The following is a 19,561-nucleotide window of genomic DNA, read 5'->3' on the forward strand; positions in this document are numbered from 1 at the left end:
ACAAAATAATAGAAATGGAAAACGGATTAGCAGACGCAGGCAGTTAAGAAAGGTGTGGGGGGAGCAGGGAGGGAAGCAGGTATGGCTATAAGAGGGTTAATATGACTGATCCCTGTAGTGATGGAAAATGTTCTCTCGGGCAGCTGGGTGGCTCAGTCGTTCAAGGGTCCAACTCTTAGTCTTAGCTCAGGTCTTGATCTCAGAGTCATGACTTCAAGCCCTGCGTTGAGCTCTCCATGGTGCTGAGCATGGAGCCTACTTAAAAAAATTTTTAGGGGTGTCTGGGTGGATCATTCACTTAAGCATCTGCATTCAGCTCAGGTCATGATCCTGGGGTCCTGGGATTGAGCCCCACGTTGGGCACCCTGCTCAGTGGGGAGTCTGCTTCTCCCTCTCCCTCTCATGTGCATTCTCTCTCAAATAAATAAAATCTTTAAAAAAAAATTTTTTTTTGTTAACATTCTGGAGCTCCTGGATGCCTCAGCGGGTTAAACTTCCGACTCTTGATTTTGGCTCAGGTCATGATCTCAGGGTTGTGAGATTGAGCCCCCACATCAGGTTCTGCACTCAGCAGGGAGTCTGCTTCTGTCTTTCTCTCCCTCTCCAAAATAAATAAATCCTTAAAAAAATAAAATAAAAATACATTTAATTGCAATGTTTTTTTTTTTTAATCTTTTGTCACTGTTGGGACACCTGGGTGCCTTATTTAGTTGCTTAAACAGGAGACTTTTAATTTCCACTCTGGTCATGATCTCAGGGTTGTGGGATTGAGCCCTGGGTTGGACCCCAGGCTCAGCAGGGTCTTGCAAGTCTCTCTCTTCCTCTCCCTCAGCACCTCCCTACCCCCTCACATGCTCTCTCTCTCTCAAATAAATAAATCTTTAAAAAAAGACCTTTTTTATCACTGTTATAAGTGGACTGTTTCCCCTATTTCCATTTCTGGGTACTTACTGTTAAGTAGAGAAAAGTCAATAGCTTTTTAAACTTTTGTATTTAATTCTTATATTCTATCTTTAGGCACATTACAAATTCTCTTATTAATGCTGGTAGATTTTATTGGAATGCCTTGATTCTTTGTAGATATACAATAGTAATTGGCAAAAAAAAAAAAAGAGGTCATTTTAACTATAATTTTCAATGTATCTCAGTTATTTAATTTTCTTATTGTTTTGAAACAGTCTTTCAAATAATATTAAATAATAGTAATAAGATTCTGGTCTAATTACTGATTTTAAATGAAATGGTTTTATTATTTTATTTATTATGTTTAGATTTGGTTTGCTTGTAGTTATTTAAGTAGCTTCTAGCCATTCGTATTTTACTTAATATTATTTTTCTCCATCTGAAGATATGATCACATGGTTTCTTTCCTTTAATATATTGATATAATAAATTATATAGATAAGTGCCCTGGTACTTAATTCCATTTGCATCACTGGAATAAACTCTATTTGGTCTTAGTATGTTTTTGTATACACTGCTGGATTCTTTTGACAATGTTTTATTTAAAATTTTCATATCTCTATTCCTAAATGAGGTTGGATATGTTTTTCTATGTTTCTACTATTTTTTATCAGATTTCAGTATGAAATTTATGCTTATTCCATAAAATTAATTGGGGAGCTGTCTAGCTTTTTTTTTTATGGCCTGAAACAGTTGAAGTAACATGATAATTATCTAGTCTATAAAGGTTAGAAAAATCTCAGCTGTGAACCCATCTGCTCCTAGTGCCCTTTTCAGTAATAGTTCTAGAATCACCTTCACCAGCTTCCAGCTTGTCTACAATTGTTGGTCTACTCAGGTTTTCCATTCTTCTTAAATAGGTTTGAGTAATTTATATTTTGCCAAAACAACCATTTTCCCTTGGGAAATAACTTGCATGTAATATTCTTTTAATCTTTCCTACATCTGTGATTGTTCTTTTCCTTTTATCTATATTCCTACTGCTAGGTGTTAGTCTGTTTTATTTTACACTATTTTTCAAAGACCACCTCTCAAATATACTTATCCTTTCTAATATTTGTATTCCTCTGTCTTCTGTTTTGTTGAGATTAGCTTTTTTTTTTTTTAAAGACTTTGTCTATTTACTTATTAGAGAGAGAGAGAGAGCTTGAGCATGGGGAGGGGCAGAGGGAGAGAGAAAAGAAAAAAATCTCAAGCAGACTCCATACTGAGTGTGGAGCCCATTGGGCAACTCAGTTTCACTACCCTGAGATCATGACCTCAGTCAAAACTAGGAGCCCTATGTGTACTTAATCCACCCAGGCACCCCAAGATTAGTTTATAGCTTTATTTATCTCTCCCTCTATTTATCCTTATCCATCCTTCTTGTGATTTATTAATTGTTCTTCTGGTTTCTTAAGATGAATACCAAGTTTCTGAATTTTTATTTTTATCCTTTACTAATAAAAACATTTAAGGCTACACTTTTTCCAAAGAGTTCCATAGATTTTGATAAGTGTTCTTTTAGTTGCTTTCTAGATTGTTTGAAATTTCTTTTATTCCCCCTTTAACACAAAGATTATCTATGAAACTTTGTTTTTAAATTTCAAAGCAGTTAAGCTTTTTGGTACTTTTTAATTCTTCATTTCTATTTTTATTAGATTCTTTGTCATATAAAATCTCTGCTGTTTAAACTTTATTAAGCTTTACTCACTGGCTAATTATAAAGTCAAGTTACATAAATGTTCCATAGACATAAAGAAAAACAGTCTCTTATTTAATGAGGATATGTATGTATGCATACATATGTGAATATACATGTGTATGTGTGTATATATGTATTAATTCACATATGCATTCTATGTGTGTGTATGTATACACACTTATTTTTTTTGTACTAACCAATTCCTCTGTGGCCTTATTTATTATTTATATATCATATTGTTTATCTATTAAATCTGTCCATTCTGGGATCCCTGGGTGGCGCAGGGGTTTGGCGCCTGCCTTTGGCCCAGGGCGCGATCCTGGAGACCCGGGATCGAATCCCACATCGGGCTTCCGGTGCATGGAGCCTGCTTCTCCCTCTGCCTGTGTCTCTGCCTCTCTCTCTTTCTCTCTCTGTGACTATCATAAATAAATAAACATTTAAAAAAATAAAAAAAAAAAGATTTAAATCTGTCCATTCTGAGATAGGTGTATTGAAATCTCCCATAGTAATTGTATTTTTATAGCATTCTCTTGCATAAGTTTTATTTCACATATGTACAGATGATCTTTATGTGTGGATAAATTCAGGTTTGCATATCTTTTTTACAAATTGTGCAACTTATAAATACATGGCTCCTCTGTTTACTCTGATAAGTACTTTAACCTTAAATTCCATCCTGTTTCTTATTACTGCCACCAAACCTGCCTTCATTAAATTTGTATCTTACTGACTTCATCCCTTTATGTTTAATCTTTATTTTCTCTAACTATGCTTCTTATAATTTGCATTAACCAGTTTTGTTAAGCCAGTAAGACAGTTTTTGTATTTTAGTGGGAGAATTCAGTCTATTTACATTTATGCAATGACTGTTCTATACATTTTGTTTCTTCCATCATATTTTATGTTTTTATTTATTTTGCATTGTTATTGCCTTTTGTTCATTTTCCTTATGTTAGCTCACATGATAAAGTCGCTATACATGTCCCCTCATTAATTTGGAATTTTTTCTTTCTAATTTTCCTTAGAGTAATCAGGAATGGTTATCAGGAGCTCTGTTTTGACATGTCAAGTTTGAGATACCTGTGAAATGTTTTCTGGAGAGACAGAGGGGGCAGCTGAATCTGTGCTTAAATCTGCTTGTGCAGTTAGATTTCTACACTTTACGTTGGCATGTGGGTTATGAGACCAGGGGGAGTGGGTAGAGGCCTTGGAGACTCTTTTTAGAGCTCCAGGAGTTTCAGTTTTGCCTCCTATTTAGCAGTTCTGAGGTTATTTCTTCAGTCTGCCCCTAAAGCGTGAACCTTGAGTATGCACACAGTCTCCCAGACCATCAGGGATGAGTGTGATTTTATTTTTAAAGCCTGGCTTCCTGGGAGTCATCTCTGAGTCAGAGTAGCTTAATATTTAGCTGGTATTGGCCTGAATTTGTGCTTAATCCCCTTGAGCTCATAAGGCCTCCATGTTTTGCTGTTTTGCTGATGGATCTCTGAGTGGCTTAGGAGATGCTTTCCTGTCTGCCCCATTGTTCTGCTCTGATTGTTCCTAAATGGGTGCAGCTTAGAGTGAGCCCCAGCCTTCCTAACCCACCCATCCTCTTCCCCTCATGGACTCTCCTGGCTTTTCCTTTCCCTGGTTCTATTAAGATTCTGGCTTGGTACGCCAGGTGGCCTGTTGCTATTAGGATCATGGCACTCCTAGCCCTCTCTTAACTGCTTATCAATGAGATCTCCATGGTTTTCAACATCAAGGCATTTAGGAGAACTTCTCCAGACTTTATTCAAAATAAAGCCAGCCCTCTTTGGCAGAGCACTCCTCTTTAAGGTTTGCTTCTCTCCCCTTGGGCGGAACCTTTGTGTCACTGTACCAAGGTGGGGGTGGGGACAGTGAAGACAGATTTGTGTGTCTGACGTTCAGGGTGAACATCAAGGCTTGGGATATTACTTCGGAAATCATTAATCAGTCTTATTCAAAAATAGGATTAGAGACAGTGTAGAGATAAAATATAAATAAAATAAAAATAAAAAGTTAAAAAAAAGTCCAAGAATTAAGCCATGGATCATCCCAACCTGGAAAGCTGAGCTAAGGAATTTAGCTGTGAATAGAAGAGTCCTGGCTGAGGCTAGGGCCAGGAAACACTTGACTCCATCAGCCACAGGCCAGGGCCATCTGAAGCCATACTAGACAGATGGAGTTTCAGTACCTCACATGCCTTATCCTGTACCCATATTACTTACTTAGAAACATGCTTTTTTTCATCCATCAAGTTTAGCATATGCTGTTGTCTCAAGGATCCAACTGGCTCTCTGGGTAGGAAATGAGCAGAATCCTTTACCATTCTGACTGTGTTTGCTACCTTGAAGACAATCAAAGGCTGGCTGCTCTGATGTTGATATTTGGCGTAGAAAGTGGTAACTAGGGTATGGTTTAAAAAACAAATAAAACCTGGAACAGAAAGCTTGGCTTCAGGTTCAGCACTACCAGGAACTTGGGCTTTATTTCACTTCCTCGGGTGTTAATTTCCTGGTCTTTAAAGTGAAAGCATTTGATTATATCTACCTTGCAATGCTAGTGTGTTCTGAGACTTAAGTGATATAATGTGAGTATAGTTGCATGAAGTATATGCTCAATAAATGTCAGCTTCTTTTCTTTACTAATCATAGAGATCAAGAAAAAGCTATTAAATCCATAGAGGGGCACCTGGGTGGCTCAGTCGGTTAAGTGTCATGATCCTGGGGTCCGCAGGATCGAGCCCCGCATCAGGCTCCCTGCTTAGGAGGGGAGTCTTCCCCCCGCAACAACACTCCCGCCATGCGTGCTCTCTCCCTTGCTCAACACTCTCTCTCAAATAAATAAAATCATAAATAAATAAATAAATAAATAAATAAATAAATAAATTCACAGAATAATACCTAAATTTCCATTTTAGTTATTTCTTTTCTATCAAACTATCTGCCTACCTATAGTTATGTTGTTTCAAGAGTACCTGGATTTATTTTAATCAGATGTAGTAAGACACATAGACACAGAGATAACTCACAAAGGAAGAGATTTGTACTCATATTTCCCTAGAAACAGAAGACATGCTTCCTGCCATACCCGGCAACATGGGGAAGTACTGGGGTCAGTCAGCAGGCAGAGGGAGTGAGGGGAAGCATGCGCTAGAGACTTTACTGTGATTTTCATAGAGAAGAATGTACAAAGCAGGGTAAACAGATTTAGGATTGACTAATTTGAGTAATTTCAGTGAGCTCCAGAGAATAGGGGCTAACCCTGGTTGTCTGATACCTATCCTTGGGGTTATCAAGATAGGGGAATCATGGCCTAGAGCACAACGGAGGTCACTGGAGGTATGGGCACTGGACTGGTTGATTTACTTATGAAGAGCACGATCCAGGTTTCTTTACTGTCTCTAAGAATTAGCCAGATCAACTTCTCGGCCTTTTGGCTAAGATCAAATGTAGTATCAACAATTAGCCAGCCCTGACAGGGACAGTCGCTCTGCAGTCAGCAAGGCCCCAAGATGTCAAAGCATAAAAAATATAGAAAATAAAAAGTCATGATTAATACATTCATTCTGTTTTGTTTATGTGTATGCATATGTATTAGACCAAGAAAAATAGACCTCACAGTGGCTCAAGCAAAACCAGGGAGCTGGAAATGAACCATGGACAATCCATAACCACTAAACTTATTCTCTAGGTAATTAAAAACTATCCATTCTCTGGCCATCAAAGCCAGTTAAAAAAAATTCATATTTGGATTCAGGCATAGAATTAGAATCCCAGAGATAGAAGAAACCTTAATAGTCTATTTCTCACCCTTTCCTGTGTCTCTTGTTTAAATCTCTTCTTTATTCCTGCTGAGTGGTATCTTATTCCTTCTTCAGGTTTTTTGATTATAAGAAAGGTCCTCTCTGTATGGAACCAAAATATGCTTCATTTTGGCCTCGGCCTACTAATTCCTGAAAGTCTGATGTCTTGCGATACAAATACAAAAAAGTGTTTAGCCTGGCTCCCAAAACAGCTGCCAGATCAGATAAAATGTGCATGGTGGGCTTTCAGAACTGATGAAGAGCCACTTGTGTTTGTCACACATATTGTACATCTAAAGATGTCACTTATGAGAATCTGTTTTCTGTCTTGCTTTCTCTGAGTGGGAATGCCTCCACTGTGGGGTACTACAGTGTTGCCAATGGCCACCACTACACTGAATGTCCTTCTTCTGCACTCAAGATTTTCCACAGAATAAGTGGGACCTTGGGTAGGACATCTATATTACAAATTGGATTCCATTATACATTGGACTGCTTTGGGGTGAGTGGTATTGTATCTAGTTTAAGGCTGAAACCCTAGGACCTAGCTCAGTGCTAGAAAAATCACCTGCATTCATTAAATCTTCATTGAGGGAATGAAAGAATACATGGAAATGAGTAGAAATTGCTAATCAAAAGCCTTTGTGCAGAATTTACTTTAGTTGAATAAATAAGACCTAAGAAAAGAAGGTTTGGATCACTATTTGAAGTGAAAACACAGTCCTCCGTGGGGCAAAGGTTAGGCACTGAAATCACTGATGTTGCTACATGAAAGCAATATTTTGGATTTCATTTCCTGAGCCCTCTCACCTGTTGAGCAAGGAGCCAACAGAGGTCTACTGAGTAGCTTCAGGGAGAGAATAAGCATCAGGAACTTAACACACAGCCCCTGATAAGCTGTCAGCATACTTCAGATATTATTGACTTGCTGCTTCTACATAATCATGAGAATACCCAACCCTGTGTTTCTAAAAAATGTAGGCCAGCAATAAATATTGATTATTGATGATCATTTTAATGATGCTGATGATAGTGTGAATGGCAAAGTTCATCACTTAGAGATTTGGCTCCACTCACTAATAGCACTTGTATCTAGTGAAGCATCCTGAAACATAAGCTCTTCAGTATGCCAAAATTACTGTCAAATGTATGAGCGATGGCCACAACATAAGTGGAAGATACCTCTAAAATAGACATATGCTCTGTAAAAGAAGCATTGTGTGCTGTATGTACATGTGTGTGTAAAGACAGTGGAAGTTGAGGAATGGAAGGAGAAAAAAGAAAGAGGATTTTTACCTCTTCTAATAAAGACATTATCTTGACAGCCTTAAAATACTTGCCATAAGGAATCAGTCTACCTGTGTGGTTGGCAGTGAATTGAAAATCCTCTGAGATTTTCTGATTACCAATCCTTTTCGTTTATCAAAAACTCTCTCTCTCTCTCTCTCTTTCTGTTTACAAGGAAAGAAACAGGAATAGGAGGGGGAAAATAAACATTTGGAGAGTTTTGTGGTATGTGGAATGGCTTAATCTTCTGGGGTGAAGGGAGAGTTGTCATTGTTTATAATAGTCTAGAACATTCTAGTATTCAGCCTACTGAAGGGTAGACTCAAGGCCCAGATTATCAGGATTAAACAAAGAGAATGTGCTTCTAAAATTTGGGGTATCCATCCTACCATGTCTTCTCTCAACCATGTGTGAGCAGCTGGAACTTTTAAGTTAACAAATATAGTAAAATGTTGGAAATTCCTTGGGTTTAAGAAGAAATCTTTTTTTTTTTTTTTTTAGAATTTTATTTATTTATTCATGAGAGACACACAGAGAGAGAGGCAGAGACACAGGTAGAGGGAGAGGTAGAAGCAGGCTCCATGCAGGGATCCTGACGCGGGACTCGATCCTGGCTCTCCAGGATCACACCCCGGGCTTCAGGCGGCGCTACACCACTGCGCCACCGGGGCTGCCCAAGAAGAAATCTTTTAGAAAGTAGTAAAGCAAAACATGATAGATAGATAGATAGATAGATAGATAGATAGATAGATGATAGATATCATTAGAGGTCTATAGAGATATAGATCTAGAGAAAGAGAGAGAGAAATGGGGCAAAAGGAGTGGGTGTTGGATATTGGGTTATGTGAAAAGAGAATCCAGGTATGTAACTAGTAACTGTCAGATGGGCAACATCCCAGATTCGCCACCCAGCAGGGACTGTGACATAGAGTTAAAGCTGTTTGGTCTAAATTGACTGCAGAAAGTACTATTTTGAAATAGCCAATTGAATTTAAATTTTTAAAAATAAATATTTATATCATTGTATGTATATGAAATATATTAATATTATATATTTTCAAGTTGTAAATAAATAAATAAATAAATAAATAAATAAATAAATAAAATAAAATAAATAAACTGTGTAAGGAGGGTCAGAAGCCTGTGGGACATATTGGAATCCACTCCAGGTTGAGAAGAAACTCATTTCTCTCTATTACTTTACCTATTTTCCTAACACTTTAATGCAAACTCCTTAAATATGTTTTGTTGGATATTAATGTATGTATTTCTGAGAAGAAAAAGGGAATTTTAAAAGTTTGGGAAATATAAGAAAAGTTAATATTTCTTTGCTGCAAAAGTCAAGAGACTTTAATCCTGCATGATACCTTTCTAAAAAAGGGTAGAGTACGCAGGACTTTCAAAACTCATTTGACTGTAGAATGCTTTATTTCCAGGAGCTGTTTATAGAGTTAGTATATTATAGTGTATGCTTCAGGAATGCTGCTTGAAAGTATTAGTCATCCCATTCAAGAAACAGTCAGTGATGTCTGATTATGTGCCCCTCTCTTAGCTGACCATTCATGTCTGGCTTGGTTCAAGGACTTCTTTGATGCTGGTGTAGGGGAGGCATCTGGGCTAGCCCATTTCTTGGTGTGGCCTAGTTCCATGGTGTTGCCCTTTCAGAGGATTTGTTTTTTAGAATTTTGTTTTAGATGTTGTGGGGGATTAGTTCTCATTGATAAAACCACAAAAAAAGACTGGGTGTGCCTGGAGGGCTCAGTCAGTTAAGTGTGTGACTCTTGATTTCAGCTCAGGTCATGATCTCAGGGTGGTGAGATTGAACCCTGTATCAGACTCTGCCTGAGTATGGAACCTGTTTATGATTCTCTCGTTCCCTCTGCCTCTGCCCCTCCTCCCCACCTGCACCCTTGTGCATGGGCGCTCTCTCTCTCTCTTCCTCTCAAACAAAAATAAACAACCCTTCAGTGTGTGTGTGTGTGTGTGTGCATGCGCGCGCGCACACACACACACACACACATCTGTTAAAATAACATCCAGGGGGTGCCTGGATGGCTCAGTGGTTGAACGTCTGCCTTTGGCTCAGGTCATGATCCTGGGATCTTGGGATCAAGTCCCTCATCAGGCTACCCAAGGTGAGTCTGCTTCTCCTTCTCCCTCTCTCTCTCTCTGTCTCTCATGAATAAATAAAAATCTTTAAAACAAGCAGACAAACAGCTGAATGCATATGTGTGTTTGTGTGTGTGTTAAACTTTGATGCTAAAACACTGGGCTCTGGAACCTCTAAGTTGTGTAGTTACATAGGAAGTCATGGAATAAGAAGTGTGATGTGGTGAGATGAAGCACTGTACCAGGAGTCAGAGAATCTAGCTGGATCCACATCTCCGCTGCTAGCTTGTAGCTTCGTGAATTTAAGAATAGCATTTTAATATCTATGGGCTTCAGTTTCCTCTGCTAAATGTTGAATCACCAGAGTAGAAGAAGAATGACATACATATGACACATTAGCCACTCCTACCCCCTCCTACAAGCAGGGCAGATAGTGACCAGTCTTTTCACTAAACACAGAGATAGCCTCGGGTACCTTTGTAATACCACATTCCCACCAATTACTCTGAACTGAGAGCAGGATGAAAGCAGCTGCCCATTTTGGTGCTTGATGAACTAAGAATCAAAGATCTGAGATTATTATTGTATATTATCGGTAACATATGCTTCATGAAAAAAGCAAAGTGTCAAGGACAGGTAATCACCCCTGGATTAATGAGGGAGTGCCATGGGCATAAGGCCGATGTGCCCCTCCCTACCCAGTGGCATGTGGAGAAAGGCCACTTGGATCATGTGACTGGTTCATAACTTGGACATTTGGGAACTGACTTACAAGCAGTATGGATGTTGGTAATTCTAAAGGAGTTGTGAAGGAGGGAATTGGAAGCCAGGGGGCTGACCCCAAGCTATGGACAACCTCCTATCGCCTCTTCCCTGCATGTGGACACCTCTTATGAAGAGGGTGGAGGCAGGCCTCGGTGTGCTCACCTTCACAGTGTGCTGGCTGGTGGGCATGTTGGACTTGGGATGCGTAAGCAGCACCCTGCAGATGAGTTTCTTTTCACTATTACAAACATCAATTAATAAGAAAACTAAGGATTGCCAGTCTTGTACGACCTTTCCAGAGGACTCCACAGCTGTGACAGAGAGATGAGATGGTAGGAACATCCTGTTAATAACCAACATCTGAGTGAAGTGCAAATTGCTTTACACTTGTGTGGGATTAGCCTCCAAGCTCCTGTATGAGGAGGATCTGACAGTAGCTGCAACTTGGGGTGACCTGCAATCCAACACCTTCCCACTCCTGATTCTGGCAGCCTCTGCCTGCTTTTAGCAGGCAGGCGTGAATTTTGTGAGGCAGTTTCTGATTGCTTGATATTTATGTGCCAGCTTACAGCTGGAGTGGGAGGGAGAAAGCAATTGATTTAGGACTAAAAAACACCATTTATGTTACAGAATCTTCTTATGTCCTCTTGGCTTAGAATATCCAGATTTCTCCTGAGCCATTCTAAAGTGGCTCTAGCTAAGTGGAGGAAATTTGAAGAGCAAAATACAAAAGTGGTGGGAAGAGAAAGTTTGAAGACTGGGAAAGGTGCACAGGACACTCAACAGTCACAATGAAAAGACTTTATGGTCTGTCGCCCAGCTGAGGGTGTTAAAGATTGTTTTCCTCTCAAAGAGCATTTGGAGTATTGAGTTTGAGAAGGACACTTCTTAAAACTGCTATGGTCAGAGGGCACCTAAATAGATTTGTTCTCTTCAAGAGAGATGCCATGTCCTAGGAAAAAGGTTTAGGGGAAATCCCAAGTGGCTCCATCACTTAATAGCTGGTGACTTAGGGCAAGTTAACCACTTTGATTCTAAGTTTCTCCATATGTAAAATAGCAGTAGTGGTAATCTGTAGTTGTCGGGGTGACTAAGTGGAATAATACATGTGAAGTGGTTAGGACAATGCCTGGTGAATATTAAGTACTCAGTGAATGTTCCTTATGACCGATTATTGAACACAGTTGGGGAATAGGATATTGTGGCTAAAAGGAAGTTACCACGAGTCCATATGGATTACCACTTTTCAAAGTCCTAAAATATCATAGAATTCACTCATCATGAGCCATCAGACTGGACACAATTTCATCTCCCCTTAGAATACAGAAGGCTCTTCTACGTTTTGCAGTATCTTGAACCATTTTTAACAGCATATCTGAATCAGAGTTCCAGCCAAAAAAAGAGATGTTAATAAAGGGACCACTTATAGCTGCATGGACAAAGTTAGAGGGATCAGCAAGGAATGCTGAGATGCTCTGGGACTAGCAGTAGTAAAAATACACCACTGGGCTTATGGGTAGGCAGAAGTAGCAATGTTACCAGAATCCAGTAAGAGCTAGAGCCTCACAGGGAGGGATTCTAGTAGGAGGAGCAAGACAGTCTGCCAAAATTGCAACATGGGGCAGGGAGGGGGTAGGTAAAACACACCAGCCTCTCTTTCCTCCCACTTTATGATCTCCTACTGGTGCCTTCCAGTGGCTGAAGGAGGCAAGCTGACAGAAAAATCCAAATGAAGCAATGCATGCAGGCCAGTTTCTTATGACACAGAACAGAGCAGAAAGATCTAGAGATGCAAAGGAGAATAACCACCACATTCTCTAACTCTTGTTTCACAAATTGGGAGCACACTATTAATGGAGTGCTCAGATGAAGACATCCAAATAAATCAACCCATAATGTGGTTATTTCACTAAGTCTTCATGTCCTATAGCAAAATGAGCAATAGTCAAAATGGCAGTTTCCAAAAAAAGTGGAGATGGACCAGCACACAAAGTCTGATCCAGGGGCTGGGGTGTGACACTCGGAGTAGATCCCACAATACTTTGTGTCTTGGTCTCTGTATGCCTTGGGGCTGAGACATAACAGTTGGTAATACAATATTACTGTTTTTCAAACTTGAACTGTGTGCATTGGTTAAGATTTTTAAACTATTGGGTAGTCTAGCTATACCATAGAATGTGTAGCTTGTGAACAGTATAAATTTACTTCTTATAGTTCTGGAGGCTAGGAAGTCTAAGATCAAGGCATTGTCAAATTCACTGCTTAGTGAGAGCCCTCTTCCTGATTCATAGACTGCCAGCTTCTCACTGTGTCCTCACATGGTGGAAGGGGCAAGGCAGCGCTCTAGGACTTTTTTATAAGGGCATGCTAATCCTATTTATGAGAGCCTCACTCTCATTGAATTAAAAATTCACTTTCTGAGGTCCACTAGCCACATTTCAAGTGCCCAATAGCCACATCTGGCTAGTAGCCACCATACTGGACAATGCAATATAAAACATTTCCATCATAATAGACATTTCTATTATATAGCACTAGTACAGTGACAAAACTCCCCAGCTGAGAGGACTGGAGTTTAAGGCAATGGGATGTTCAGTAGAAATCAGAAAACTAAGGCACACAAACTGGGTACTCATGTTGGGAAAAGGAGCAGCTGTGGAGGACATAGAGGCATTCAGCACAGGAAGACATATTTGAGACCCTTGCCAGTATTTGAATCAGAATTGGCTCAGGGTCTGTATGGATGGAGCCAGGAGCCTAGAGGGACTGGGGGTGGGGGTGGGGGTCAGCAAAGAAAGAGGAAGACCCAGAACCCATCATTGTGATGCTAGAAACCTCTCCAAAGGTGCTTCTAGGGTCATGCTTATCTTATTTACTTCTGAGGCATACTGCTAGCCAAGGTGATGTGATTTTACTGTCCATTCTGAATGACATGAGCCTGGAGCCATATCAGGTGGTAAAAGGACTGTCCAGTTCTAGCTTCCACATTTTACATTTGTCATCTGGCTTGTGTATTACTCTGGGCAACAGGATTTAGTTGGAAAAGCTTCAAATTTGAATGACTATATACCATAAAGGTGAAATACACAGACCTAGGAAATTGACTACCTAGGTTTAAATCCTACCTCATGCAAGCTTTGTGAAATTGGGATAATTATAGGGCTTCTCTACCTCCCAGTAAGAGGGGATAATAATAGTACTCACTTCAAAATGTTGTCATAAGGATGAAAAGACAGTGCCTGTAGATGATTTGAACAGATACTTCATCAGAGAAGATATACAGATGGCAAAGAAGCATATAAAAAGATGTTGAACATCATTGGTTATTGGGAAAATGGAAATTATCATCACATACTACACACCTATTAGAATTTTAAAAGTTAACATAACTCATTTCAATCCTAGGTATTTACCCAAAAGAAGAAATATTATATACATACAGATGCTTGTACATGAATAGTGATGACAGTTTTATGTATAATAGCCAAACTGGAAATAATCCAAATGGCCATCCATGGAATATTACTCAAGAATTAAAAAATGAGCTACTGATGTGCTTGGCAATGAATAAATCTCAGAGTAATTATTCTGAATAAAAGAATAAAGACAAAAAGACTATATACTGCATGCTATGACATAAAATCATAGAGGATACAGACTGATCTATTAGAACAGAAAGTGGGTCAGTGTGGTTTCTCGGGAATGGGGTGGGAAGGGAGGAGCAGGAGGAAGGAATTACAGAGGTACGTGAAGAAACTTGGAGGGGACAATGGCTATGTTCATTATCTTGATTGTGGTCATGGTTTCACAAGTATGTACATATGTCAGAACTTATTGAATTGCATAATTTAAATAAATATGATTTATTATATGTCAATTATACCTGAATAATGCATTTTTAAGTGTCTATGGCACAGCTGACCTTTTATAACTATTAACTATTATACACTCTAGTATTATACTCAAAAGTGTTTCAGATGAAATTTTTAAAGGGGCCTCTCATCAAAAGCAGTACTCAATAATTGATTCTATCACCATCATACCATACTTAGCAGCATTTTTCATTTCTTTCAAGGCATTCTCACAAATAAACTTGAATTAAGGAAAATAGTCCAAGCATTGAGGTCAGAAGGCATGAGTTCAAGTGCTCATTCTATCATCCAGTACCTTGTGCTGACATTTGTCCTTGATTTTTCTCATACACAAAATACTCAAAGTTATATCACATAATTGCTATAAGAATCAAATAAAAAACTGGACATAAGCATGTTCTGCAAATTATAAAGCATCATGAATATATCAATTACTACAACTAAGGAGGAAAGGAGATAAGCGGACTTTTGGAAACAGGGTAACAGAAGACCACCAAGATTAAACTTGACCAAAAAAACCTTACAGAAGAGCAGGACCCTACATCTCCAAAATTCCAGTACTTTGATATTGCCACATCAGAATCTACTAGAACATCCTTAAAATGCAGATTTCTACCCTATACTTGCTTAGTCAGAATCACTGGTGGTAGAGAACAGGAATCTGAGCTTTTAAAAAAAGCTGCCCAATGGATTGATGTACCTGGTAGCACCAGTCAGTAGACGATCTTTTGGAAACAATCACCTTGACCTTGATGCCTCTCAGTGCGAAACATGAGCTATCCTCAGCTCTATTGCTCAGATTAAACCTGGCTTCAGTCTCCGGAAAAGATAATGCACCTCCCATAATGGCTGGGAATGCAGTAAGTTTTAAAACATTTTCTAAATAGGCATTTGGTATTGCAAGCACTTTCTCTACCATCATCCTTTTTCTGAGCTCTTCTATGCTCTTAGGATTCTTACTGGCCCCGAGACTATCTGTGGAAATTATTTTAGTAATGCAAATGTGTATTTTAAAATTTCTATCCAACCAGTCATTTCCCTCAAAAAACCAAGTCACTCCATGTTGCATGTTGGCAGCTTGCCTTGGAAAGATTGTCTGAGGTGTGTGGCTTGATGCCAACATAAACTTTACATCTATGTGATCATCTGAGAATCAAGAAGTGAGAAGAAAAGCAGCAGGATTGGGGCACATCAGCCCCTTGTGCCATCTGTGTGGCTAAAGCAGGGGAACAAAGACTAGAATTGGATGGAATTTCCATCTCCTATTTCTTATCTCAACCCACCTAGGGCTATTCTTTCACCCATAAGGAGAGAAGATTCCTTTTGTGTGTCTTAAAGATCTTAAAGAGATTTGTGTGTCAAATTGATCTATTAGTTAGTTCTTGGGGGTTATTTCAAAATCCTCTATCAAAAGGCACCACATGAATATTATTAAATCTCTTATATGGCTCATTATTCTGTGAATTTGGGCCAGATAATTGCAAAAATACCTCTAGGGGTCAGGCAGGGAAACTCACTGAGGCAGAAGAGCTTGGTGAGTGACTGCCCCATCTGAATGGCAGTCCCCAATTGTTGCAAGGTATGAATGTGGCCCCACGTTACCAGATATTCTGATTTTTTCCCCAAAGGTGGGAGGGGCAATAGAAATAGACCCTTTTATGGGATTTTTTATTTATTGTTGCCTTTTATGTTGGCAAATTAAGGGAGAAAGTACTTTTAAATAGGACCAATAAAAACCTCCAAGTCAGCTTGAACTTGCAGACTGCCAGTCTGTGACCTCTGATTTACACCATCATCTTTAAACAATTGAAAAAAAAATTATGTCAAAAAAAATTATGTCAATACAGTAAATCCTTTTACCTATACAATCAGCCAATGACACTTTCAGTCCTAATCTACAGAATGAATATGATATAAAAATGTAAAATTCAGGCAAACCATAAGAGACTTTCAAAAAATTATTATTTTGAGAGAGAAAGAGAGTGAGCATGGGGAAGTGAGGGGAGAGTGAGAGGAAGAGAGAGAACATCTCAAACAGACATACCAGTGAGCACAGAGCCCATCTTGGGGCTCAGTCTTGCGATCCTGAGTTCATGACCTGAGCTAGTCATCAAGACTCAGATGCTCAGCTAACTGAGCCACCCAGGCACCCCAAATCATAAGAGACTCTTATTTATAGAGAACAAACTGAGGGTTGCTGGAAGAGGAGAGGATATACTAACCGGGTGATAGGCATTAAGGAGAGCACATGATGGGATGAGTATTGGGTGTTTTATGTAAGTGATAAATCACTAAATTCTATACCTGAAACCAATACTACACTACATGTTAACTAACTTGAATTTAAATTTTAAAAATGTAAAATTCAGCTCAAATAGAAGCTGAGCCTTCAGGAGAAGCCAGAATAGTCAAATAAGCATTAGTCTGAACAATAGCTTATTGTAAAATGCTAATCAACAGTAGTTTGGGATTTGGTTTTCTGTCCATTGGACAAGGACATAACCAGAATCATATTCTCCTTCTCCTCACAACCTGTATGGTCCACCCACCAGGAATAGCAGGTGATGTTCCTGACAAGACAACTCTCTTTCACACAGAGTCCATAGGGAGGGCTGGGGCCAGGGACAAAACACTGAATGCAAGAATGTCAGGGGAGACTGCAGCAAGTATTGATTTTCTTCTTTGTTGGATAACATGTATCTGCATGATATGGTTAAAGGCAGCCCTCCCTTTAGTTTTTTGAGAGTGTTTCCTTGTACTCTAATGAAAGTACAGGAAATGGTTTTCCCAGTTTGTGCTAATGAATGACACTTGGGAAGTATCCAATAGACCATGTTTCTATTTGAAAGCCAAAAGTTGAGGATCCCTGGTTGGCTCAGCAGTTTAGCGCCTGCCTTTGGCCCAGGGCGTGATCCTGGAGTCCCGAGATGGAGTCCCCGCATCCGGCTCCCTGCATGGAGCCTGCTTCTCCCTCTGCCTGTGTTTCTGCCTCTCTCTCTCTCTCTCTCTGTGTCTGTCATGAATAAATAAAATCTAAAAAAAAAAAAAGAAAAAGAAAGCCAAAAGTACATATAGGCTCCAGCTGATTTATAAACTATGAGTAATGAGTATCTCCTGTTGGGAGATACTGTAAGATCTTGGGTTAGCTATAATTTGAGTTAGTTGTCATTAAGATCTTGGGTTAGCTTCTCAGAATATAAATGGTGTTGTAAATGGCGTTTTGACATGTGACAGACATGAAGGAAAAGAACCTTAGAGGTCAGAGTACTGGCAAAAAGCAGGTGGCATACTCAGAGAGTTTCATCTAGAGGGTTAAACTCTTTATGGAGGGATCCTTTCTATGGGCATGCACGGGGATAGGAAGGCCAATGAAGGATGCTGAGGCTTATTAGGGATAACAACAGCAGAAAGTCGTTACCACCCCTTGATCTGAAGGATCAAGAGAGGGAAAGGAGATTGTGTTACCAGAACCCAGCAAAAGCTCCTTCTGCAGAACAGAGTCTACTAGCAGACTTGTGTGCGCAGAGGCATGGTGCTGCTGCCAGCCCGTCCCTATCCTCCCACTGTCTGATCTCCTGCTAAGTCATCCCCTTGCCTGACTCAAACCAGAACCTAGAGGGCAAGGAGGCCCAGGAAGTCCCATCCATAGAGATCAGCCCCCAGGGGCAAGAGTAGGGTAGAGAATGACAGATATGGATCTGAGAGAGAGGGACAAGTGGAGACTTAATATCACAGAAGGCAAGGAGAGTCATAACTCATGGCATGTTAGAGCAGGAAGAGGCTTTTCACCTTCCAATCCTCGAATCCTCATTTTATTGATGAGGAAACTGAGGCTCAGGGGACTAAAATGACTGTGTAACCATTGTAAACCCAATAAAAGGCATAGTTGATACCAAAGGCAGTCATCTTCATTCCTATTCTCATAGCCTTTCCATTTCATTATGCTAGGAATCCGGAGTTGCGTAATTTATGTTAGAGTAGGATTAGCTAAAATGGGGCACCTACATGGCCAGTACCTACATTACTGTTACTGTGCCCATCAGACATCACTAACCTATCACAGATTTCTTTCCTTCTGAGCCCAGCTGTGCTTTCAGACTCTTTTTCATCCTAGGGCTCCAGGCAGTCACTAATGATTGATCCATCTTGTTGCCCTATTACCTAACAATACAACATGTTTTAAATCTTTAAATACAAAGCTTCAGACTATTCTATCTATATCCTTGAACCATGGCTCTTTCTCTTGAAGGTGCTTCCTTGCAGACTTTCAAACTGCTCACTCTGGTGACTCAGTGGAGGGCATTTATGGTTTGGAAGGAGGGAAAGCACCATAAGATTATTTCACCTAAAGTGTAGTAATAAAAAGCCCTAATCCCCGGTGGGTTTTCTCTTCTTCTCTCCTTGCAGGTTGACAGGACAGAGGTGATTCGCACCTGCATTAACCCGGTGTACTCAAAACTGTTCACTGTGGACTTTTACTTTGAAGAGGTGCAGCGCCTGCGGTTTGAGGTTCATGACATCAGCAGCAACCACAATGGACTGAAGGAGGCCGACTTCCTGGGTGGCATGGAGTGCACACTCGGCCAGGTGGGTCCACAGAGGTCCCTTCCTATTCCTTGCCTGCTTGTGGCCTCTCTTCCTCCTCTTTTTCCTCTATCCCTGCATTCTTTCTCCTTTGGTTTTATTTTTCCTTTACATGTAGCATTTTATGAGTTCCCATACAATGTCATATCCATTATAGTTGACAGTGTACTTACACAAGGATGATGTGGCAAATATGGGAAGACCTACTTACTTTGCAAAATTAACCATTTTTTTTCTTCTGAATTCCTTCATTCTATCAGTTATTTCACAATTATTTATTGAATACTTACTACACTCTGATTGTGGGTGCTATAGTCTTATTCTGTTACATTATAAATTTCCATCTTCCAACTCAACTATGAAAGTCCCCATACAGAGAGTATTGCTCATTGAGATGTATTCCAAGCTTCTGGTACCAAAAATAGCCCAGGAGAGGGGCTAAATAGCTATTTGGTGAATGAATAAATGCTTTTACTTAATCCT

At 39.7% G+C, this 19,561-nt stretch overlaps 1 protein-coding gene across 4 annotated transcripts in view; it reads left to right on the forward strand.

Moving 5' to 3' along the window:
- Nucleotides 1-19,561, forward strand: part of CPNE4 (copine 4) — a 462,790-nt gene that overhangs the window by 285,988 nt on the left and 157,241 nt on the right. For all 4 annotated transcript variants that reach the window (XM_077865181.1, XM_077865182.1, XM_077865184.1 and 1 more), the window contains exon 3: nucleotides 18,902-19,081. In XM_077865181.1, the coding sequence (XP_077721307.1) occupies nucleotides 18,902-19,081 (180 nt within the window). The remainder of the gene's footprint in view (nucleotides 1-18,901; nucleotides 19,082-19,561) is intronic.

The sequence above is a fragment of the Canis aureus genome, chromosome 22 (assembly GCF_053574225.1).
Source record: "Canis aureus isolate CA01 chromosome 22, VMU_Caureus_v.1.0, whole genome shotgun sequence".
Lineage (NCBI taxonomy): Eukaryota > Metazoa > Chordata > Mammalia > Carnivora > Canidae > Canis > Canis aureus.